Source organism: Halichoerus grypus, chromosome 11 (assembly GCF_964656455.1).
Source record: "Halichoerus grypus chromosome 11, mHalGry1.hap1.1, whole genome shotgun sequence".
Lineage (NCBI taxonomy): Eukaryota > Metazoa > Chordata > Mammalia > Carnivora > Phocidae > Halichoerus > Halichoerus grypus.
Window position 1 is genome coordinate 51,944,872 of NC_135722.1, and position 24,159 is coordinate 51,969,030.

Genomic DNA, 24,159 nt, shown 5'->3' on the forward strand with positions numbered 1-24,159 from the left:
GGGGTCCATTATCCTGGGGTGTCACTGGCATTTACTGCCTTCCAAGTCCTGTGACCCATCCCACCATGCGCATCTCAAGAGACCTGTCACCTCCAGGGCCTGTGTGGCTCCCCAGTGTCGCCGGATTTCTCTCTGTTTCCCGGGGGAGAGACAGGCCTGCATTCACTCACAGAGAGCAGGCTGAGGCTGGGTCCAGTGAATCCCTCCTTTCATTCTTCACACCAGATGTGTCTGCAGAGCTCTGGACAGGGGGTGTTGGCTGGAGACAGTTTTATCACAGTTCCCTGCAACCCATGATTCACTGTCAAGTGTACCTGCACGAGATGTTGCTACTCCTCCAGAGGCCGCCCCAAGAGAGTGAACGGTTGAGCCCGGGGACAGGACACGGGGCTGCTGGCCAGGCTAGCCACCCACTCTTGTGCAACCCCAGGGGCCCGGGATTTGCCAGATGAAGTCAGCTGCAGCCCTTCACTCTCAGGGACCTCCACTTTCTGCGAAGAACGGAGCCCCTAAGCCCTGCTCTCCACAAGGGCTCTTCTTCCTGTCTCACGAGTTTCTGTCCTCTGGGAGTTTTGATATCCTCAAACCTCTGCACCTGTTCTTCCCGCTGCCTGGAATCCTTCTCTCGTCCTGGCCAGCACCTACCTATTGCAGCCCTCCGGTTCCAACTCAAACGCCGTCATCTGCGAAAGCAGCGCCTCTTCACTTCAGTCCCTTCCTCCTCGGCGCTCCACCTCGCCGTCACGCTGTGTGTGCCTCGTGTCTGTGTCGCCTCCCCTCGCAGACCTTGAGCGCCTCCAGGGCAGGGTCCGGGTGTGAGGGGTCTCTAAGTCCCCAGCTCGGAGCGCGACCTGACCGGAGGGGCCGTGGGCGACGTCGGTTACTTCCGAACTCGGTCTCGGCGCCGAGGGGTTGAGGACCGGCACCGGGAGGCCGGCCCGACAGCGCGCCCACAGGCGTGGGGGAAGCCGCCCCGGAGGCTGCGACCTCCATCCCGGCTCACTGCGGCGGACAGCAATAGGACCCCGACGTGGGTGAGAATTTCTGGTGCGGTCCGGGTGCTGTAGACCCTGGGGTAGGCTTCCCAGCACATTTGCTTGGCTTTCTCCCCCGACGAACGCTCTTAGGACGATCCGGGGAGTCCCCGCCGCTGCCGCCCCCTGACGTCACGGAGTCCCCCAGAGGCCCCGCCCCGGTCGCGCCTCCCTCCGTGGGAGCGGCGCGCCGTGTGGGCGGGAGAGCGGCTATGGCGGGGCCCGGCGCCCCCGGCGTGCCCGTCGCCCGCTGGAAACGCCACATAGTGCGGCAGCTTCGGCAGCGGGACCGCACGCAAAAGACACTCTTCGTGGAGCTGGTGCCGGCCTGTGAGTGCGCCACGGGGGCCCTGCAAGATGGCAGTGGAGGGAGGGGACGGAGATCCGGGCGCGGGGAGAGAGGGTTGTCTGGCTCCTCGGGCAGTGACCCGCGGGCAGAAAAGCCTTCTCGCCTCCGAATCCTTGGGCCTCCTGGCCCCTCCGTTTCGCCCCACCTCTGACTAGCCAGCATTCCTGCCCTTTCCAGTCCAGGCTCTAGCTTAGAGCCCCTTCCAGGACGGAGCTCCCTCCCGGTGCTCCTGCCCTCCTGGCCCCTCAGGGCCCGCCTCTCCCGGACTGGGTTTCCTGGGCACGGGTTTGTTAGCTAGTGTTGGTTTTTTAGGGTCTCTTATGCTTCCCCCTCCCGGGGCAGTTCTCAGGGTACAACCTAGTCAATCCATTTGGTCCCTGTGACCCAGTGAAAGAACTCTTGAGAGCAGCTACTTCTACTCTGAATCTCTAGGGAGGAAGCTCAGAGTCTCAGGCTTTGCCACTGGTAAGTGATCCTGGCTCAGGTTTTTGAAGCACCTCTGTGCTCGGGCAACCCCAGCCCGAGGGAGAACCAGGGGACTCCAGGCTGCTGGCTGAGCCCAAGAAGAGTCATACTCAGGTGTTTGGGGCCCCGGGGGGGGGGGGGCTGGTCAGGAGTGGGTATGGCAGTTCAAGCCAGGGGGAACAAGTGTGCATGTGTGTAAGTGGCTCTGGTCACTCGAAATTGTATGTTGGGGGGTTTGGGTGGGGGGAGTTACAACCACTATCCCTCCAGTTCCATCACTGGTCCTAATTTTGGCTGCTGCTTAACTATCTCCCCCCTGATCCCCCAAACTGAATTTTCAGCTCTTGTCCTGGGCCATTTACCTGCAGCCCTGTAGGCTGCTGGTCCTCTCCCTCAGGGATGTGAGGTCAGCCTCCTGCCTCCAGGCAACCTCACTTTTTCACTGCTCTGATGGACAGTGGAACCATCCAATTTGAGGGAAAAGTCACCCCTGTCCCCCAGGAGCTGCAATCTGTGGGACTGGAGAGACCCCGAGGGCTGCGATCAGACGTAATGAAGCTCCAGTTTTCTCTGTGGTCTTGGGTGGGTTGCATCCTTAAGCCTCAGATTTATCACCCATAAATTGGGCAAAATGGCATCTTCTTTAGATTTGCTGGGGGGCCAGTGCAGTGCCCTGGGGGCTGGGGTGGGGTTTTGTGTGAGAACTAGCCCAGTGACCTCAGTCGAAGTGACAGGCAGGGAACTGGGTGAAGGAAAGGAGCTGAGGAGCTAGGCCTGGGCTTACCACCCCCACCCTACCCTGGAACTGGTGAGAAAAGAGGAAGTGAGTGTGGTGGGGGTGGAGGGAGATATTCCAGGGTCTGTAGCAAAAGCTACCAAATTCAAGGAGGTCTGCTGGATAGTTGCTCAAGGACTTTCTCTTCTGGCCTGGGGGAACCTTACCCCAACTCAGGGGAAGAGAGGATTGTTTATTTTAGAGTAGAAAATTAGAGCCCCTGGAGGGGAAGTAATTTGCCAAAGGCCTAGGCAGGTGGAGCTGCGTTTATTTCATCACTCTTTGGGGCAAAGACTTGCTCTGGGGCAAGGCTGAATCAATCCCTGGCGCTGTCCTTCCCTCAGGACCCACAGTGGTCGGTGAGGCCAGCCATCTACTTCCCCTGCAGTGGCTGTCTTTCTCTGTCCCCTGGAGAGACGGTTTCCTGGGAGGGCCTGTGGGCAGGTGCTGTGAGGAGGCTGTGCCAGGGCTGAAGGTCTGGGTAGAGCCCACAAACACTCCTCAGGCAAAGGGCAGAGCCCAGCCTGCCAGCAGCTCTGCCATTCTGCATCCCTGGGCTCCTGCAGCCCTCCCAGCCAGAGAGGTATGCCTGGAGTCTGCTGGAAAGTGTTTGTCTTTGTACCCCTAGATAACCATCTCCTAGAGAAGGCTGAGTTGCTGGCCCGGATCTCAGAGAAGCTGCAGCCAGAGCCAAATGATGTCACTCCTGCTACCCTCCAGGGCCCCTGGTGAGTGTATGAGTGTTCCTGGTTACAATGGGCTGCCTATGCCCGGGCCCTGCCCCCACTGCCTATGCTGGCTTCATTTTCCCCCTGGCATCTCATTGGTCCTTAAATGCTACCCAGGGGAGGGAGGAGGTGGTCTCTTGAAACTTTCTCCAGGCCAGCTGCTTAGAATGCCCTTTCTCCACCACCTTTCTAAGTCCATCTCTGCATTTGTCTCATCTCTTCCCTTCCCACCCCCCACACTCCTGCCTTTCCCCCTCCTCTTTTTGTGTCCCTGATCCTTACCTGATGCCTACAGAAAGGGTCTTGCTACATATACCAAAGGGGGAGTGAAGATGAGAACCAAGAATGGGTTGGGCCTCAGAGTTGGGAGGTGCTTTTTTTTTTAATAAAGATTAATTAATTAATTTGACAGAGAGAGAGAGCATGCACACACACACATACAAGCAGGGGGAGTGGCAGGCAGAGGGAGGGGGAGAAGCAGGGTCCCGTGGAGCAGGGAGCCCGATGCAGGGGCTCAATCCCAGGGTCTCGGGACCTGAGCCAAAGGCAAACGCCCAACCGACTGAGCCAGCCAGGCGCCCCTGGGAGGTGCTTCTTAAGGAGGGTCCTAGCTAGCGAACCCAAGGCCTGGGGAGGTCCTAGGGCAGAGGAGTCATGGGCAGTTTCAGTTTCTGGAGACTTGCCTTTTCCTCTACTGGCTTTGGGCTTCCATCTTCCTTAGGAGAAAGTTCATGGTTTTGGTTTCAGGCTTTCCGTGTTCATCCTGTGGGTGAACTGAGGGACAAAGAACACCGTTCTCTTATTGGTTGGCAGGGAAGAGGAATCGGGGCCTGACTCAGACCAAGTCCCATCACCAACCACTCTGAGGGTGAAGTGGCAAGAGAAGGAGGAAGGGCTCCGGCGGGTCTGTGGTGAGGTAGGCTGGGCAGGGGTCTGAGAGAGAATGGCGTGGGGCCAGAATCCAGGACTTTGGGGGCAAGGGGATGTGGTCCAAGGGATCTGGCAAGTGAGGGACATTCCCCAAGTCCAGTGCCACAGTGCTCTCTAGCTTGGTTCTGGCAGCCCAGGAGGACGTGGTCTCCAACAGCAGCTAGAGGATGTGAGGTGAGAGCTGAGAGAGGAGGATGAGGTGCACAAGGCCAGATGAGTCTGTTCCCCCTTCCAGACGGTCCCGCCTGTTCTGTTCACAGCCTGCCTCCCCAACCCCGGGGCCCAGCACCGGCTGATGCACAGTACACACTTGCAGACCAAATGAGGAAGGTGGCCCACCCCCACAGCAGGGTGTGCTACTTCCACCCGACACTGCTGCCCCCACCCCGTGGTGTCTCTTGGCTGCAGTTTCACCACATTGTCCTGGTTTTCTTCTCTTTTCTGTAGCAGTTGCTTCTGAACTTCCTTCTCTGGTTCGTTTCCTCCTCCTCTTGAAATGTGGGTGTTCCTTGGAGCTTGGGTGGGTTCACGGACTCCTATGGCCTCAAAGATGGTTTGCTGACTCCCAGACCTGTCTCTGGCCCAGGCTTCTCCCCTGAGCTCCACACTCTTTGGTCAGCTGGGGTTCTTGGACATCACATCTAAAATCAGATTCCCCATCTCCCCCATAGTATATGGCAAGCACCACATGGAGAGGGGACTCCTGCAGGTGCTGGGCTAAGCATTATTTCAGTTAATCCTCCACAACTCTACAGCAGGAAACTGAGGCTTAGAGAAGCGGAGCCAGGATCTGAACTCCTTCCCACATGAATCCATCTTCTGTGATCTCCATTCATTCTTTCAACAAAGATTTATTGACAATTGTCATTATCCAAGGCACATGATAAGGACAAGACCTGGCCCCATGGAGCTTCCAGTCCAATGGAGACTGATAGGCCATAAACACATGCCTAGTTACAGCATGCCACGTTACTTGCCCAACGAGTGTGGGAGTGGGGCTATGAACCCAGTGAGAGCCTCTCCCTCAGAGCCCCTATTGTAGTTACAACTTGACATTTGAGGCACTTCCTGGGCTGTGAAATCCCCAAGGCCTGGGATGCCCTTGCTTTGCTTCCACTTATCCCTGGGGTCTGTCCTCACAGTCCATGCTAATAAATATTTGTAGACTAAATGATGGATGAGGTAGACCCTCCACCCCCAACTGGTAGTCACTGGGCTGGAAACTGAGGGGGCACCTCTGGTCCCTCCCAGCCCTCCATCCTGAGCTAGCTAGCAGTCATCAGCTCATGGATCCTGCCTCCAAATCCATCAACTCTCTGTTGGCCTGGCCCAAGTTACCCTCATCATTTCTGGACAACCCCTCCCTTGGCACTCCCATCCATTCTCCATACAGCACTCACAGTGAGAAATATATATACACACACACCTATGTATGTATGTATATATGTGTACACACACACACACACACACACACACACACACGTTTTTCTTTTTAAGTAGCCTCCATGCCCAACGTGGGGCTTCAACTTAACGATCCGGAGATTGTGAGTCCCATGCTCTACCAACTGAGCCAGCCAGGCGCCCCCAGAGTGATATATTTTAATAACAAAAAGATCTCCCTTAAAAAAAGACAATACAGACACACATGCTTGTGAACATTTCAAGAGAACAGAAGCCCACCGAGTAAAGAAGTGAAACCCCCTTCACCATCTCTCCCATTGTCAGTTTGGTATACATCTTCCAGAGCCCTTTAGCCTTCCCAGTGGAGTTCTCCAGAATTTCCTGCCACTCTCCCTGTCTCTGAACTAATAGTCCCCTTGGTCTGGGACACTTCCACAAACCCCTTGCCCTTAGCACTTCCTCTCTGGCACTTCCTCAGAACACACCAGTCAGTTCCCATTGGATATGCCAGGGGAAGGGGAGTTTTCTTTAATTCTTAGTACTGTTTCACATATCGCAATAAGCATATATCATTGTTATTATTTTAGCTTTTTGGGGGAAATAATTATAGGTCATAGGAAGTTGCAAAGATTGGTTACTTCTTATGTAACTATAGCATACATGATCAGGAAAATGATATTGATATGAAATATACATACATTTCTTTGTCATGTTGTCCCATATGTAGATTTGTGTGACGGGCAATATACAGCACAATTTCGTCACCACAAAGATCTCCCTCTTGCTACCCTTTTTGGCCACAATGCACCCCTCTCCCCCAACCATCCCTAACCCTGCACCCACTAATCTGTTTTCCATCTCTATTATTTGGCTTTTGAAAAACCTCCCCAAAATATTGAATCACAGACTATCAGTGAAAGTAAATGACAGGCAAGGAAGCAGAAGTGGAGGTCAGACTGCTCCGTGGTGAAAGGAATTACAAACGTTAGGAACTGGGCCGGCTAGGAAGGTAGGCAGGGGCAGGCGCACGGGCAGAGGGAGATCTGTCAGTGCGGCTGAGTAGCGCTGGCCTCGCTCCTCAGTCCGTCCCTCACCAGGCCCACGTGAGGAACAGGTTAGCAGTCAGAGCCCCCGCCTTGGTTATTTCCTCTTGCTCCTCTTGTCACACTGGTAGGAACCGCTTCACCTGAGGTCTATCTCTTCTGCTGACCCTTTAGCGCTAAAAAGTGAGACTTGACCTTCCTCTCTGTGGCTTCCCCAGCTCTTGGTTGAAGGACTGCTGAATGAGGCAGGGGCACGGATGAGGTGACCCTCACCCCCATTCTAGGCCTGGGGGCGGCTCAGGTATTCAGTCTGGCCTCTATGCTCCCACAGCCCGTTCTCCTTCTTGCCCTGTGCCTCTGCTTAGGGCTCCTGGTTGCTTTCTGGAAGCTATGCTCGGGTAGGCCAGGGTTAGAGAAGTGGGGAACAGAGCCCGCACCCCTTGAACCTCTCCTGTAGACCTGTCCTGTACTTGGAGCATCATGTTACGTGGTCTGCCACTTAGCTGTGTAACTTTGTCAAGACACTTAACCTCTCTGTGACAGTGTCCTCGTCTGCGAAATCGGGAAAATGGCAGTACCTACCTCATGCTCGCGTTATGGCGATTAAAAGTTAGTATGTGTGTAGTGCTCAGAACAGGGCATGACACACGTGCTATATAAACGTTTGCTATTATCTGAAATATTACTCCTTCTAGTAATTCTACATTACCCTATGAGGTAAGTGCTATCATTCCGACTTTACAGGTGAGGAAACAGCAGGTTCAGAGAGGTTAAATGACCGCCCCGGGGTCACAGAGAAAGTAAGTGGCCCTGCCAGGGCTGAAACTCAGGTGTTAGGCTCCAGAGCCCAAGGCCCTTCCACTGTTCCACACAACAGCAGTGCGTTCTGTGCGCGGCCCTTCACCTGTCAGAGCCTGTGCTTTCGGGGTGGGGGAGCAGCCGACTCTGCTCCACGTCCAGCCGGAGAGGGGCTGGGGGCGCGCGGCGGGAGCCCTGCAGAGGCGCTGCCGCCCACCTTCCGCCCCCGACCGCCCCCAGATGGCCTACCAGGTGGTGGAGAAGAGCGCGGCCCTGGGCACCCTGGAGGCGACGCTGGAGGAGCGGCAAAGCAGGTGAGGCGCGGGCCGGTGCGAGGGGGGACCGCGCCCATCGCTGGGTGGCTCGGGGCCACCTCTGCCGGGGAAGGGGCGACGGGGTGCTCCTGCGTGTCTCCAGCACGGCCCGGGAGCTTTCCCCACGTAGTGGGAGACCTGGCTTAGCCACCTGCCTGACGGCGTGGAAGGTGCAAGTCTGCCCACCTCTGAGACCGGCTCCCACCGCGCCGCGACGACGGGTGCCCCCTCCCGCAGGCTGGCGGCTCTGGAGGCCCGCGCGGCGGAGCTGCAGGAGGCGCGGGCGCGGCAGGCCGGGCAAGTGGACGCACAGCGGGCGCTGAACGTGGCGCAGCGGGAGGCCTACGAGGCGCTGCGCGCGCACGCCAGGCTCCGGGAGGCGGCCCTGCGCAGGCTGGAGGAGGAGGCGCGTGACCTGCTGGACCGGCTCGTGCAGCGCAAGGCGCGCGCCGCCGCCGAGCGCAACCTGCGCCTCGAGCGCCACGAGAAGTGAGCGCGCTTGGCCCCGCCCCTCGGAGACGAGAGCGCCGCGGCCCTGTGGGGGAGGGCACGCTCCGCGCTTCACCTCCGCGGCCCGAGGCGCGTCGGCCCGGTGCGGCTCTCTGGATGCTTCTCTTCCGCCAGGGCCAAGCAGGCGCGGATGTCCTTGGAGCTGAAGAAGGCTGCCAAGCGGACAGTGAGCATCAGCGAGTAAGCGTGGGGGCGCGCCCGGTCCGGCCCGCCGAGCCTCCGCAGCCCGCTCTGCCCCGCGTGCTCTAGGGCGCCCTTTTCTCTGGCCTCCGCCTGCAATTCTACCCCGCCCCCACCTGTCTGCACGAGGCCCCCACGTAGACTGAGCCCGCAGGACACGTGCAGACTCGCGTGGTCTGGTCGTAGGCGCCAGCACGGCTGCCCGCAAGATCCCTCTTCACCGTGCTGTGTGTTGTGCCCTGGGGGCAGGGAGGCGCTGGTCCCTTGACCTCCCTGAGTTTCACGCCCTGTCCAGGAGCCCAAACCCCATAGGCGACGGGATCAGAGAGGAGGCTGAGACTCTGGCCCGGCCTGCTGAGCCCCTGTCCCTGAAGAGTGAGGCTGGTGAGAAGTGGAAGAGGCCGTTCAGGTGAGGACTGTCCCAGAGCTCTGAGCTGGGCCCCACGCCCCACCCAGAGTCTTCCTCTAGGGCCTTGGGCCCAGCTCGGGCTCAGGGGAGAGGACAGGTCTGATCTCCAGTGCCTGGAGCCTCTTGGGGTCATTGCCGTCTTAGGGACTCCGGCGCCTTCCCAGGACCAGAGCTGTGGGGGTGCGGTGTCAGGCTGGTGAAAGGGTGTCACCAGGAGGGAACTGTGGGCGAGGCCCAGGACTCGGCTGTCACAGGGGCGCAGGTGTGCAAACGTGTCCTCACAGGGACACGAGAGCACATGTGTGTACAAGCTTGGGGGAGCGTATCCGAGCGCGTGAGAGCACGTATAGATGTGAGCTCACACGGGCTTCTGAAGCCCATGCAACCCCTCAGTCTCTCCCGTTCATCTCCATTTGTCTGTCATTGCAGCTGCCCGCCCCCACCCTTGCTCCATTCACCAACTTGAAGGCTTCTCTTTCAGCCCTTCCTTGCAGGTCACTGGTGTCCGGGCCTGGGGGCAGTGAAAGAACTTTGGGGAGGGGCATGAGATGCTGGTCCCCAAAGTCCTTGGCAGCCCCGGTGGGCCAAGTCAGCCCAGGACGCATCCTCTTCTGGGCATTTTTGAGGTCACTCAGCAGGCCTAGGTTTTACCTCCCTCCATCCGCCAGCCTTGTGCTGTCCCAGCCTGAGGGCACCTTCACCCTCTCCCCCATATGCCCCAGCTCAGCCTCCTCAGAACTTTGGGTGGAGGGCACTTGGGTGGTGAGGCAGTTCTTACCATCATGGTGGAAACTTTGGGAGACTTTATTCCTAAATCCCTCCCTGCCTCCACCTTCCGGGGACTGCCGTGGGTCATCCCGCTCTCCTGCTCTTGGAGGAGCCAAGTTCTTGTCCCAGGCTCACAGGCCTGCAAGCCTCAGTGTCCCCAGCAGGGTGTAGGGATGAGTGGCTGCCGTCTGCACACTCACTGGCCAGTCCCTTAGCACATCTCTCAATTCTACCCCAGATCTGCCTCTGCCACCTCCTTGACACTCTCCCGCTGTGTGGATGTGGTGAAGGAGCTTCTGGAGTAAGTGTGTGTGTGCACCTACATGTGTGTGAAGGGTTTGGGCCCCTTGGAGGCCCGTGTCAGGCTTCTGGACTCCAGGCTTGGTCTGTGTATGTCTCGATCTGTCCGTCTGTGTGTTGCCCAGCTGTCTGTGTGAATCTCTGCTGCCTCTCCCAGACCTCATTTCCCTCATTTCCAGGCCCTGCCTGGCTGTCCTCCACGCTCTGTCCCTCATCCGTGGTCCCCACAGAGGACCAGGATCTCCAGCCTGAGCCTGGATAGGAACTACCACTCAGTTGGGAAATAGGCTCAGATGTGTCAGGACTTGTCCAGGGTCACAGAGCCAAGTGGCAGCAGGGCTCAGACGGAAACCCCAGCCCAGAGGTTGCTCTGCATTCACCAACTCCTCCCTGCCTCTGTGCCCCTCCCGTCTTCACACTGACCCCCGGGGTCAGAGGCTGGGTTGGGAATGAGCTCGCTGCCCCTCTGGGCCATGTTCTGCCACCTTTCTTGTCTGCTTTCTGTTGTTGCCGCCTCAGGAGCATGAGACCCCCATGTCCGAAGGCCTTGCCAAATGCCTTCCTAACACCTGCCCCCCACCCAGTTTCAAGAAGAGGAGAGGCCACTCCATTGGGGGAGCTCCTGAGCCGCGATACCAGAGCATCCCTGTGTGTGTGGCTGCCCAACCTCCTACCCAGGTTCAGGATGTGCTGGTAAGGGAGGGGCTGGGCCACATGCACGAGGTGACCATATGGGGAGTGCAGGCCCCAGGGGTGGTACACAGAGGCCAGGGAGGCAAGGCTGGGCTCCTCAGCTAGAGCACAAGTGTTCTTTCCCATCCAGCGGTAGAAGCCTTTCAGCATTTAGTGATGGGGGATGGACTGGAGAGGGAGATCAGGAGGCCGGGCAGGGGACGGTGGGGAAGTGTAGCGGGAGGCTGCTGCAGGGCTGCTGAGACCCGATGTGTGCAGGGGTGCGTGTGAGAGCCTGTGTGTGCAGAGAGGTGCGTTTGGTGAGGGCCAGAGGCACCAACCTCCCTTTTCCCCGCAGGATGCCCACCTTTCCGAGGTCAATGCTGTTTGTTTTGGCGCCAGTAGCAGCCTCCTGGCCACCGGAGGGGCTGACCGCCTCATCCACCTCTGGAATGTTGTGGGAGGTGAGGGTTTCTCCTCTGTGGGCCATCCTGGGGCTTTCTCTCCAGAGCCCACCCTCAGCTTGCTCCTTAGTGGGCAAAGGTCTTAGATCTGTTGGTGTTTCCTCACATGTAACATTTTTGTGGGCAGTGGCCAGATGACCCCTTGGCAAGAGCTCTGGGCTGAGCCTCCTAGTTGCTGGGATCCAGGTCTGCAGGATGGGGAGGGCCCAGCTCAGATGGTCCCTGTTAGGGGAAGCGGGGGTCCCTTCTCATTAGATTCTGCAGGGATAGGCCCTTGAGAAGCAGGTCCCTGGGGCCCACCAGCTGGCCTCCTCTTCTGGTATCACTTGAGCTCTCAGAACTCAGGAGATGAGTGTTAACTACCCTCTGCTTGTAGAGGTGGGTGTGTTGGGGAGTCACAGTCATTTCCCGGAGGCTTCCTAGAGAAACGTCTGGCCCTGGCTTGCTGTGTGACCCCAGGACAGTCCCTTCTCCCTGGTCCTCTGTAGCCCTGTGAGATCATCAGCTGCCCCCTGGAGCCCCCTGCTGGCAGTTTAGGGAGGTGCAGCCTCCAGCCCAGGCCCCCAGAAGTCTTTCGTCTAATGTGGGAGAGACTGATCTTCCCAGCAACTCCTCTTCATGAGGTTAGTGACTTCATTTCACCTGTCCTTTTCCTGGTCCCCCCAGATCGTCTGGAGGCCAACCAAACCCTTGAAGGAGCTGGTGGCAGCATCACCAGTGTGGACTTCGACCCTTCGGTGAGGGGACTTAGCCTCAGTGACATGGGACGTCTGTTGTGTGCCCCCGTCCCCAGTCTCCACACTGGGCAGGTGGGGGCTCTGGGACATAAGGGAACATCCTGGATGTCCTAGAACCAGTCCCTCTGGTTGCTACATAAACCCTCCCTGGGCCTGGAGGCTACTCTGCCTGTCTGGATGATCTGGGAGGCTCAAGGCAGCCCCTGCCCCAGCTCCCTGGTGTGAGGGATGTTGCTTCTGTCCAGGCCCAGGTTCAGGGCCTTTCTCTTCCCCTTCCATCCCTCCAGGGCTCACAGGTATTAGCAGCTACTTACAATCAGGCCGCCCAGCTCTGGAAGGTGGGGGAGGTACAGTCCAAGGTAAGGCCTGACTGAGGAGGCAGCCCTGGGGTCAGGGGTCATGCCTTGGGGCCTGAGGGGGGATGTTATGGAGTCTTGGCCATGTCCTTGATCCATATGTGGGATGTGGGGGGGGGGCAGGAGACACTGTCTGGACACACAGACAAGGTGACGGCTGCCAAATTCAGGCTAACAAGGCATCAGGCGGTGACTGGGAGCCGAGACCGGACGGTGAAGGAGTGGGACCTCGGCCGCGCCTACTGTGAGGCCCAGCCCCTCCCTCCCCCTCCCTACCTGCTGGCACCCCCAAGCCAGGTCAAGAACACCTCAGCCTGTTCTGTGGGAATGGCTCTAAGATTCACAGGCATTTGGGGTGAAAGGTCCCAAGGCCTCTCCTTCTCTACTCCCCATCGGTGTTTTTTTCTGCTTGGTTTCTTGGTGACCTCAGGCTTTGGGCTGGGAAGCAGGGGACCTGGTTTCTAGTCTGGGGAGGATACTTACCCCTCTGGGGCTTCTGGACCTCAGCTTCTCCGTATGTCCAGTGGGATGGCTTCCAACAACCTTTTTCTGAGGCTAGGGCTCTGCTCTTTGGTCCCCAGGCTCCAGGACCATCAATGTCCTTTCCTACTGTAATGATGTGGTGTGTGGGGACCATGTCATCATCAGTGGCCACAGTGACCAGAAGATCCGGTTCTGGGACAGCAGGTGACAGGCATGGGCTGTGGGGGGTGGAGGCATGGGGACAGGCTTCCTGTGTTCTCTTTCGTTTCTCTGGCCACAGAGCCATGGAGGCACCTCAGGGAAGTGAGGCTGCGGTGGCCTGTCTAGGTGTGGCCCCTTGAAGGCTCCGCTGCCTCCGGGGACCTGTGGCACCTTTTTAGTGGCTCTTGGTCCAGCTGCTGGACTCTGCCTGGGCCTTGCCAACCAAAATGGAGGAGCCTCCTTTTCTACTTAGTTACCACTTTTATTTTTTTTAAATATTTTATTTATTTATTTGACAGAGAGAGAGACAGAGACAGTGAGAGAGGGAACACAAGGGGGAGTGGGAGAGGGAGAAGCAGGCTTCCTGCTGAGCAGGGAGCCCGATGTGGGGCTCGATCCCAGGACCCTGGGATCATGACCTGAGCCGAAGGCAGACGCTTAACGACTGAGCCACCCAGGCGCCCTAGATACCACTTTTAAATCAAAGGAAACAAAGTTTTCGTTGTTTTCCGGCCTAGAGCCCGGCGTGGGGGGTGATTTATAAAAGCCGGTGCCGGAGCCGGTGCCGGGTCTCCTTCCAGGTGCGCGGTGATTGCTGTCGGAGACCCTTTGCGCTCTCACACATTTAACGGCAACTCTCGTTTCCTCTCCAGCGGTTATTTTAGCGACCCAGGGGTTTCGAGGTCCCAGCTTCTAGTCAAAGGCTGGCTAAGTTCCTCTTGGAGGGGCTGGCCGCAGTGGGAGAAGGGAGACTAGTCAGCGTCAGCCCTGGCCCCGGTGATCTGAGACCCGGGGCCCCTCTTGACTTTGTTCACCTGTCAGGAGTGGCCTTGGTGGGCTGTTCCTCATCCCTACCTGTCTCTGCTCCTCAGGGTCCCCTGCTGCACCCAGATCATCCCTGTGCAGGGCCGGGTCACCTCCCTGAACCTCAGCCAAGACCAGCTGCATCTGCTCAGCTGTTCCCGAGATGACACACTCAAGGTCATCGACCTTCGTGTCAGCAATATCCGCCAGGCATTCAGGTACCTGCTTTGTGCCCCCGGCACTGTGGCTTTGGCCGGGGCAGCTGGGTCTCTCATCCCTTGTTAAGGGCCCTTCTGGACCTGTCAGTGGGGGACCCATTCTGGACGCCCTTCTGGACCAGGACCTGCTGAGGTGCCCCAAGCTCCTGATGGAGAGAGGAAGCTCTTGAAGCTCCTGGCTGAGGGCAGGGACCGGCGGCCACGTTCATTCTGACCCTGGTTGTGTCTGTCCTCAGGGCTGATGGCTTCAGGTGTGGTTCTGACTGGACCAAAGCTGTGTTCAGGTGTGTGTGCGAGAGCACGTGCCTGTGCCTGAGTGTGCCCCCCCGACCGTGTATGTCCGTGTCTGCATGCGTGCGCCCTCGCCTCTGCTCATTTCTTGCTTGCCCTGCTGTGCCCACTGCAGCCCGGACAGAAGCTATGCCCTGGCAGGTTCCTGGGACGGAGCCCTTTACATCTGGGATGTAGACACCGGCAAGCTGGAGGGTAGTCTGCGGGGACCCCACTGGTGAGCACGGCCCCCACCCCCGGCCCCAGTGCTGCTAAGCCAGTTCCAGGTTCTGACATGCTTGGGACCCTGGAGTCCCCAGCCCTTGTCCCCACATCCCCCCCTCCCCCTCAGAGCCCTTCTTAGTTCACAAGGTGCTTTCCCTTGTGCGCAGCTCTGTGAGCCCATTTTACAGGCTTAGAGAGAGCCTCAGGCTGCCCTGTTCCAGTAACGAGGGGCAGAACCCAGGCTGCAGGCCCAGCTTCTGATGCCTCCTCCCTGAATCCCATCCCTCCCCGTCCTCAGCACTGCCGTCAACGCCGTGGCCTGGTGCTCCTCGGGGAGCCATGTGGTGAGCGCAGACCAGGCCAGGAAGGTTGTGCTCTGGCACTAGCCGTGACTTCTCCTGCCAGGGCTGGAGCTCGAGTCTGAAGCCCAAGGCCAGAAGACAGCTTCCCACCGCTCACGGGGCTCCGGAGCAAGTGGGGCTGGGGGTGGGATGGGAGGGGGGTGGCCTTGGGGCATTTAACGGGGAATAGGGCCCGGCAGGACCTGGCCTGTCTGTTGAAAAAAAAAAGTGTGTGTGTCGGGGGGGAATTACAGTATTTTTTGCTTGTTTTATCTCTGACTTCTCACTTTCTTTGACGTAAGTGAAAAAAAATTGCATCTAAACTGGTATCTGCTTGCCTCTCTGCAGCATTCAGGTGGCAGAGGCCTTTGGGCTGGTGGCTCGAGGACGCCTGGGCTTGGCCCCCTTCCTCCTCCTGCACAGAGCTGGGGCCGGGCCAGGCTGGCCTCGGTGCTGTTCCCGTCCGAGGAGACAGCATGAAGAAAGGCTCACAGGCAGCAAAGGGCAGTGGCTCTTGGAGCCGTGGGAATCTCACCCTTGGTCCACGCTGGTCCAGAGGCCAAGCCAACACCTTGGACCCTCCTACTTCAGGCGCCCAGGGTAGACTGAGGCTATGGAGGGGCCATGGGAGTTCCAAGAGGGGCTCTGGTGGAAAGGGTCCTAACACACCTGAGAGTGATGTCAAGTACTTAGTACACCAGGCCTGCCTTTAGATGGGGGCATGTTCTTGCTCCAGAGGGGGAGCCCGGAACGTGTGGGGAACGGCCTGGGTAGGTCTTCGTGTTGGGGGGGGGTGGCCACGGGCTGGGCCTGGGCTGGGGCTTCACTTACAGGGGCACCACGAGCCTCTGGAGTACAAGGCAGACCCAGCAGGGCAGAGCCTGGGCACCCCACTTGTTCTGTCAACCTCGTGCATGGAGGAGTCGCCAGCAGGACAGCCATTGCCAGTCACAAGACAGCAGAAGGGACTTCTGTCCCTGAGGGGACCTTACTGTAGCATGCTGCTCATCTGAGATTCAAAGGCTTTGCTTTAGAATTCTCAGTTTCCTTCCTTATCACCTTCCGAAGTCTCCCTTGGGGGTTGTTGCCATTCCCAGGGTTAGGAAGCCGTTCCAGGACGAGCAGCAGGTTGCTGAGAGCCGGGACTCTGCAGCCGGGCTGTCTGTGTTGGAGTCACAGCCCGCTCTTTAGTAGTTGGGTGATTTTAAACAGGTTCCTTAACGGCTTTGTGCCTTAGTTTCCTCCTCTGCGAAAGGGGAAAATACTAGTACTCACCTCAGAGGGCGCCTGGGTGGCACAGTCCGTTAGGCGTCCGACTCTTGGTTTCCGCTGGGGTCGTGATCTTGGGGTTCAAGATGGAGCCCCGTGTTGGGCTCCACGCTTAGCAGAGTCTGCTTGAGATTCATTCTTCCTCTCTCTCTGCCCCTCCCCCACTTCCCATTCACGCCGTCTCCCTCTCCCTCTCCCTCTCTCAAAAAAAAAAAACAAACACCGTCCTCACCTCAGAATTTACCGTATAGACTCAGTGTGTTAGTATCTGTGAAGCTCCCGGCACATGCCAGAGAGCGCGGGATGAAATACCTAGTCTACCCTCTGCTGGCTCTCAGCTCACTCACTGCTCTTGGCCCAGCCGTCCCCTGAGCGCCAGGTGACACACCTAGTTGCCTCCTGGACAGCAGCTCCCCGTAAGCGTCTCTTCCCCTCACGCCCCACATCCTCAGGCACCAGGGGTGCAGCCACCGCGTCTGACTTGAACCTAGCTGCCTCGCAGGCCCCCTTCTAGTCTTGCTGTGTCTCCACCCGGACCCCTCTTGCCGTGGCCAGAGTGACTTTCTAAGGTATCGTGGTCACAGATACGACCCTTTGAAGTTCCCAGGCTGCCCGCAAAGAAGCTTTTTGGCATTAAATCCAAAGCCCTTAGGAATGAGCCCGCTGACCTCAGCTGCATTTTCATTTCCTTGCTACTCTGAATGTGTCTCGCACATTGATTTTCTCTCTGCCCCAAATGTTCTTCCCTCCCAGCCCCCAATTCAAATTTGTCCTTCGTGATCTTTTCCCTGAGAGCCTTTCCTCACTTACCAGGCTGGCTAGGGGCCTCCTCTCTCCTTGTGTTCCTCTGTGTCTCCTTCCCTCCATTTTCAGTCAGGGAGCTCTTGGAAGAGGCCAGGATGGGAATAGAGTAATTCCTGCGATTTGGCCTGGCCCAGAGAGAGCCTCAGGAAATGTCTGTTAAATGGCTAACTCAGCAAGTCTAACAGCTGAACATGCTAGAGTCCAGAATTTTCCAGCCTGATCCCGGAGGCCCAGCCCTCTCGTCCTGCACCCAGTGGCCACCAGGAGTCACCAGCGGCTTAGTGTCTGCTGAGCCATTCTCCAGTCTCCTGGGATTCCCGGCAGGAAAGACCAGTGCTTCCAGTAGCCACCACTACCCAGTGCTTATGTGTCAGGACAGTGCTCTGCACTTTTTTTTTTTTTTTTAAAGATTTTATTTATTTGAGAGAGCACAAGAGGGAAGAGGGTCAGAGGGAGAAGCAGACTCCCTGCTGAGCAGGGAGCCCGATGCGGGACTCGATCCCGGGACTCCAGGATCATGACCTGAGCCGAAGGCAGACGCTTAACTGACTGAGCCACCCAGGCGCCCCTGCTCTGCACTTTCCATGCAGTATTTTATTTGTTCCTCTCAACCTCCGTGTGAGGGAGTTTCTCTCTTTCACAGGTGATAAAATCAGCAGATTAAGTATTGTGAGATCACAGAGCTGGCTTGTGACTGTGGTTTTTTTTTTTTTAAACAACAAAATAAAACATTTTGAGGATCTGGGCTCCCAATTATGCAGGGCTGCAGGGCATCCCCCTACCCTCTGTCCCCAAGTGGTATGTGCCCTGCCTCCACCATTGCTGGGGGATTCTAGCTTTGTGTCCAACCTAAATCCCTCCCTGCATCCTTTCTTTTTTCCATTCCGGGCTCTGGCCACCGAGGCCTGATTATGGAGGGTCAGTGTCCCTTGAAGTGTGGGACACGCAGGGCCACAGGAATGAGGTGAACTTGAATCCTGGGAGGCTGTTACCGGCTGCCCCACTTGGGGCAGGTACTTCCCAGGACTGCAGCGAAGGCTGCTTAGATAATCTAGAAAAGGCGTTCAGAAATGATACACTCGACTCCAGGGACAGTAAGCCCTCTGCTCCCCGTAAACCCTCCCTCCTTCGCGGGGCCAATCTGACAGCACACCCTTGGCGTGCAGCTGCTTTGCCTCAGGGAGCGCATTCGCACCTCAGCTTACTGGGAAGGAACGCTTCCTGGAGGAGCATGGCTGGAAGGGCCAGTGACAGAAGGCATTCGGGGAAGGGGTGGGTGTGGGGGAAGAGGGGCTGGCTGGCAAAGACTCAGCAGGGGAAGAGCTCAGAGGGGAGCCAGCTGGGAAGGCTGCCCCTCCATCTAGTCTTTGAAAAAGTTCCCTGGTGGTAGAGAGGGTGAGGATAGGGCCCCAGGGCTAAAAACCTCTCTAGGCCTTCAGTATCCTCTGCCTTTCAGGTCTGCATACCTTCCAGGTTTTCAGTTCTCAGGTACTCAGACCGCGTGCCTGAGTTGGGGTCTCTAACGTCAAAACTGGAATGGCCTTTCCCTTGCTATGTACACGGGCTGAGGCCCAGAGAGGTGCCAGGGTCTTGTGCAGGGTCACACGCCAGAGCTGGGATAAGAACCCAGGCCTCCCACTTTTCTGAAAACTGCCCTCAGGTTCTGCAGAGAGGGGCTGGCCTGGTCTGGAACACCCAGTTCTAGGTCCTGCTCCCAGTGGTCTTTGGGGGCGGAGGGGGTTTCCCACCTCTGAGACTTCCAGGCCCACAGCTCTGGGCCGCACCAAAGATGACACAGCTCTTCGCTGGGGCTGTTCTGCGGGCACGAGTACGGCCTCCTCTGTGTGCCCTGCCCAGTGAGGCCCTAGTGAGCCTGAGACTTGACAGGGAGAAATGACAGAAGCCGTTGTTCTGAACTCCTGCTGCCCCCTGGTCATCTCCCTGGAAGACACACCTTAGCTGGAGCCTGCTGTTCCTGAGTCTCCCCCACCAGGTGTGAGCCCCTTGGTGACAGGGATGAGATCTGAGTCATTTATGTCTCCAGTGCCCAGAATAAGACCTGGGGTAGTTTGAATTCAATATTCAACAGCAATTGAATAGAGGTGGTCCTGACCCCTAGGAAGTCCTCTGGAAGAATCCTGGTGGCACCAGGTGAGGACCCATCTGTGCAGAGTCAGCATACCATGTCCTGGGTACAGGCTGTATTCTTTCTCTGAACATGTATCTACTGGTCAAAAATATTTTTATCCTTCTGCACATTATCTCAGTTGATCCTCTTGGATTTTAGGACGTTTGTATTGCCTTCTCATTCCCACTTCACAGATGAGGAAAGCAAGGCCCAGAAAGGCGAAGGGGTGAGCAGGCCACAGCTCATCAAGGTGGCCAGGGGCGTGAATACAGGACTTCTGACCAGGCTCTTCCCCTACCCCTCATAGGAGCAAGGGGTGACGAGAACGAGAAGGCCGCTTAGGTGTTTAGCACACAGTGTGGAAGGGGTGTGAACCCTATTTGTGGGTTCATTTCTGTTGTTTTAGGAGAACACGCCGGGAAAATATTCCCAGACCAGAGCTCTCAGAAACAGGGCAGAAGTACACCATTTGTTTTTCTGGCCGGTGGGACCAGGGGAAAATGGTCCAGGAACAAGACGCTCTTTGGCATTCACAGGGTTCTTGGCAGATCAACAGTGAGAGAACAAACAGAGTCTAGGAGGAAACATACTGGTTGCGTCGAGTTGTAGGATTTCAGGACAAATTACAGTTCTCTCTTCTAAACTAAAATTTCTGTAACTTGGTTGTGTTTTTGTCATGAAAAACCTCTTTGTAATGAACAAAATAAATGCAAAGATTCAGAGCAGCTAGATTTTGTTGCACAGCCACTCAGGCGGTAACTGGCTCCATGACCTAAAGCTGTGGCTGGACTCGGGCAGTGAGTGAACAGAACAGCCCGGAATGGGATCACAATCCAGAGGAGGGTTTGCTTTCTCCCGGGGTGGGGGTGGGGGGGTGGCAGAGGCGGGAGTGTCCAATGGCTTCAATTTTCAATTTCTGGCCATCCCGAGAAATCTGTGTGTTAGTCTGTTCTCAAATACTGTCTGTGTGGTGTTTTCACCGTGTCTAGGAACTGAGCTTATCTAGAACATAAGAGTTGGATAAGCCCTTGGAAATCCTCTCATTCCACTCCTTTCAAAGCTGGGGATGCAGCAGCCCAGAGGGAAGGGTCGTCCCCATCAAGTGGTGGCAGGGCTAAAGCCAGATGATATCCTCCTACTTGCCTGTCAGGCTTGAAGGTGGGGGTGGGGGTCAAAGGTCAGAGACAAAAGGGATCCAGGTGATGTGCTGTGAATCTGTGGCTTCATTGTTCTACAGTTAGTTCCTTTGAAGAAGGAGGCCACAATTCAGCTGTGACGCTGCGGCGGGGCAGTTTAACTGTCCACTGGTCGCAGCCAGCCTCTGATGCCAACAGCTGATTCAAACATGGTATTCAACGTACCCCTTCCCGTGTTTCTGTGAGGCACTCCTTCCGCTGACAGCCTTGTGTGACTATGAAGCTGGAAGAGAGCAAGGACCCCAGCTGTGAAGGGAGGGTCACGGACGGTGGGGGAGGCGATGGTGAAGAACATTGCTGGTGACCACCTGGCGCCGCAGCCTCGTGCATCCTTCTTGGATCCACAGTGGTATCCTGTGGAGCTCGGTTCCCACGGCTGTCAAGTGGGAGCCGGGATTTAACTCTGACCTTCTGACTCCAAAGTCCATGCTGTTGCCTCTCATGCTGCTGGTGGGAGTGTCAACAGATACAATCATTTTGGGGGCCAATTTGACAAAATCTAATGAAACTAAATGCTCATATAGCTTTCTGACTCTCAAATTACATATTCAGGAATTCACCCAATATTTTTACTGGAACAAATTTATAAAGAATAATGTACAAAGATGTTGTTTTCAACTTTCTAACAGCAAATGGATGGAGACAACCTAAACATCCATCACTATAGCAGGGTTAAGTTATGATATATCCAAACCATGGAATATAAGACAGCCTTCAAAAAGAATGAGGGAAACCTAAATATATAATCCCATGTATATAAAAAGACAATGTGTCTGTGTATAAGTTTTATGCACAGAAAATGTCTGGAAGAATACATATTGCACGTCCCAGCTCTGGGAAGGAGAGAGCCGTGGGGCCCCTCCCCAAACAGACTGAGCCCTGGTCCTCAATGTGGCTGGTTGGCAGCCAGAGGGAATCAGCCTTTAACTGGGACTTTATTTACCCCCTCTGTGTATCTGTTTTATGGTTTAAAAAAGGAAGGCTTAGGAATGTCTTTATAAAAAGCATTGTCTATTTGGAAAGGTCTATTTACCCAAATCTTTTTATACGGAAACTTAGAAAACTTAATTCCATTTTTTTTTATTATTCAACATTTTATACATAATAAATACAAACTTTTTACAGCCACTGTAAAGAAAGCACATCTGCACAGAGGCACTCCCTCCGAGCTGGGCCCTGTGCACTGTGATGCTGGATTACATGTCCTGGAGGGAGGGGTTCTTTTTAAAAAGGAGGCATATTTTTACAACTTTTGTTTTTTTTTTAAAATAAAATTAGCAGCTCTTCCAAAAAATATTTTAAAATATAACAAAAGATTTCAAATAACCTCTGAGAATGTGGAAAATCCAGATTCAAGGACAATTTGGCTAGCTAAAGAGAGAAGACAAGACTGGGTAGCGAGAACGGCCTGATTCAAGCACTTGGAAGATTGTTTAAAGTGCTTTGAAGATTTTTAAATTGTCAGAGAACTTTAAATTCTTAAAAAAGCCACCCTTTTAATTTTTTTTAAACTTAAGAATAAGTTTGATAAACACAAAAAGACCTCAAATAGATCAACAGGTTAAGAAATGCAAAAAAACAAAACAAAAACCCCAAATCACAGAGAAGACTTGTCACTGGGTACTGTCACTGAAGTGATCAAACGACTAACTGAAGATTTCTTCAGTGGTAACCTGACTTTTGGTCAAAAATCCCATGGGGACATTTGGCGAGCATTTCAAGTTTTTAAAGATTCTTAGGAGGGATGGAGTTTTCAAAGCATAATACAACTTTAAGATTGAATTCTGCAAATCTGATTTCTTAAAAAAAAAAAAACGCAACTGGCAAAAAAAAAAAAAAAATGCCCTTGTCCCTGGATTCGGCACTCCTGTTCTTCCACAGGAGGTGGCCCGCCAACAGAGACCTACTCTGGGCCACCTGCCACCATGAGCTCGCTAGCCTGTGGAGAACACTACTCTTGGCTCTCCTTGTGACATGGAGAACTTGTCTTTTCCTTGTCCGTTTGCACTTGTGCGCGGTGTGCAGTCCTTTAGTCCTTTTTCACAGGAAGCTGGTTTCCTCCATGAGCCACAGGTTCTTCCTCCCAAGGCAATGTCAGGCCAGGGGGACCCTGTGGGGGGTGGCCACCCGTCTCGGGCAGCCACAGGCTGGCTGGCTGGGCTCGTGCACCGGCTTGGGAATAAAACAACACGAGGGGCCTCCCCAGGAGAGAAGCTCAACAAGGCAAGCTATGTGTCCCCAATTTATCTAGATATTCAGATTCCAAAGATGTTGGTCAGAAGAATATATGCTGCAAAAATTAAGATGAAAAATACCCAAATACAAAAAGAACATTAAATTGGCTCGTTTCAGATCTGGAAGCTCCATTTCTGCTTCAGCCTCAGCCTCCTTTCTATTAGTCTATGTGATGGACAAGATTTGGCTATTGGTTCAGCCCCTCCATATTAGCTCCACTAACACTAAATGAATGGCGTAAATATTAATACAAAGGACACTGTTACTGTTTTTAATCTGTTAGCTGTGGAAGAGATGTGCATTAATGCAACTGGCATAAACTCAGGGCGGTCCACTTTTTCCCAGTAAGGTTACACTTTCTCAGTCTGGGGACTAACTGTGGGGAGGAGCCAGCCCCTCCTGAAATCCCTCCTTCTAGTTCCTTATGCAGCCGACATGATCTGATTAAACTCAATCAGACGAGCAAAAGCCACTTGAAGAAAGATGAGGATCTTTGCCACATCCTTGTGGCCACAGTAATATACTGTACGAGTGCACATGATCAGTTTCTCTGTGACTGTGCCCTGAATGAGGCCTGGTCTTGAGTCTCATATAAAAATGGGCCACTGATAGGCATGAGGGCTGTCCCCCTCTGCTTCTAGGGCCCACTAGGATTTGTGCTATGGTAGGAGAGATGACATAGAAAATGACAACAAAAAAAGGCACAAAATATTCAAAACGTGGGAGGAGTCCACCAGGCCACCCAGTCACATAATCCTCCTTGTTTTCACTCTGTTCAAGAGTCATCATCATGCAAAGGTGCCTAAAGAACAAGAATGGCCAAACGCCAAGCCTGGCCCTGATTGTAGCAGTAATGGATGGGTAAACCCATCATCACACCAGTGTGATTTCTACATCCTCAATCTTCTCTGCTGGCCTTCGGTGGTTCTGTGTAGGTGGAGGGGGAGCTGCCCGGACCTGAGCAGGAAACAAATATATGGACTGTCAGTTGGCTTCCTGATTCAGTGCTTCTTGAAGCCTCCACAGCCCAATAGGTCATTTACCCACAGTCACAGGCACCCCAGGGGTCTCAAATGCTCTGAACATGAAAGTATGTGCTTCCAAAGTAATTTTCACTATTTCCCACACCAGGGAGTTACTGTTCTGATGAAATGTGGAACCTACAAATCAGGTTCTTTCCTCGGCTGAAAGCTTGGCTGTAGCCCTAAAAGCCTCGTCCAAAGCAAAGGCCTGGAGGTGGAAGCCAGAGAGAGCAGTGCTTGCAAACTGAAAACCTTTCAGCCTGTCCTGGAAGGAGAGCTGCGAGAGAGAAGACTAGAGAGGTGGCCTGGGGTGAAGTCATGAAGGGCCTCATAAAGCCATGTTAAGAAATCTGAGCCTTACTCTGTGGGCAAAGAGGAGTCTTTGGTGGATTTTAAATAGCGGTAGCAAAGGTGTGAAAGGATGAGTCGGATAATAGTTTGGAAAAAGAGCGGGGGCGGGCTAGAGTACAGGTAAGACGACAATTTAAGAAGCTTTTGTGGTCAAGTGAGAGTTGATGTTAGCCTGACCTAGGCACAGGTTGGGGGCAGGTAGAGGAAAAGAGAGATTTGACAGCTGTCTCCAAGGTAAATGTGGCAGGATTTGGTGATGACTGTCTGTGGGAGGCAGGGCCAGGGAGCTACCAAGAGTGATGCCAGAGCAGTGGTAGAATGGAGGTTCCACTCACCAAGGCGGGCAGTACGGGAGAAGGAGCATGTCAGGCAGGGAGGA

The 24,159-nt window shown here is 55.2% G+C and overlaps 2 protein-coding genes across 11 annotated transcripts in view; one reads left to right on the plus strand and one right to left on the minus strand.

The window, feature by feature from the left end:
* The first annotated feature begins 1,203 nt into the window (after positions 1 to 1,203).
* ATG16L2 (autophagy related 16 like 2) lies at positions 1,204 to 16,290 on the plus strand. Of its 8 annotated transcripts, none has more exons than XM_078058512.1 (18): positions 1,205 to 1,364; positions 3,252 to 3,351; positions 4,165 to 4,267; positions 7,764 to 7,837; positions 8,075 to 8,326; positions 8,462 to 8,527; positions 8,823 to 8,936; positions 9,943 to 10,005; positions 10,589 to 10,697; positions 11,035 to 11,140; positions 11,807 to 11,877; positions 12,165 to 12,236; positions 12,357 to 12,477; positions 12,815 to 12,920; positions 13,790 to 13,939; positions 14,176 to 14,223; positions 14,346 to 14,447; positions 15,124 to 16,290. In XM_078058512.1, exons 1-18 carry the CDS (start codon positions 1,247 to 1,249, stop codon positions 15,377 to 15,379), a joined length of 2,031 nt encoding a protein of 676 aa, XP_077914638.1. In that variant the 5' UTR covers positions 1,205 to 1,246; the 3' UTR covers positions 15,380 to 16,290. The 8 variants fall into 8 exon arrangements, with proteins under 8 accessions (XP_077914639.1, XP_077914640.1, XP_077914638.1 ...); XM_036119463.2 differs by lacking the exon at positions 15,124 to 16,290 and adding an exon at positions 14,733 to 15,047 and having other exon boundaries at positions 1,207 to 1,364; XM_078058515.1 differs by lacking the exon at positions 4,165 to 4,267 and adding an exon at positions 7,470 to 7,525 and having other exon boundaries at positions 1,229 to 1,364.
* Positions 16,291 to 21,236: 4,946 nt separating this feature from the next.
* FCHSD2 (FCH and double SH3 domains 2) overlaps positions 21,237 to 24,159 on the minus strand; it is a 303,487-nt gene continuing 300,564 nt past the window's right edge. For all 3 annotated transcript variants that reach the window (XM_078058511.1, XM_036119468.2, XM_036119470.2), the window contains one exon: positions 21,237 to 23,364. In XM_078058511.1, coding sequence (XP_077914637.1) covers positions 23,281 to 23,364 — 84 coding nt within the window. In that variant the 3' untranslated portion in view covers positions 21,237 to 23,280. The remainder of the gene's footprint in view (positions 23,365 to 24,159) is intronic.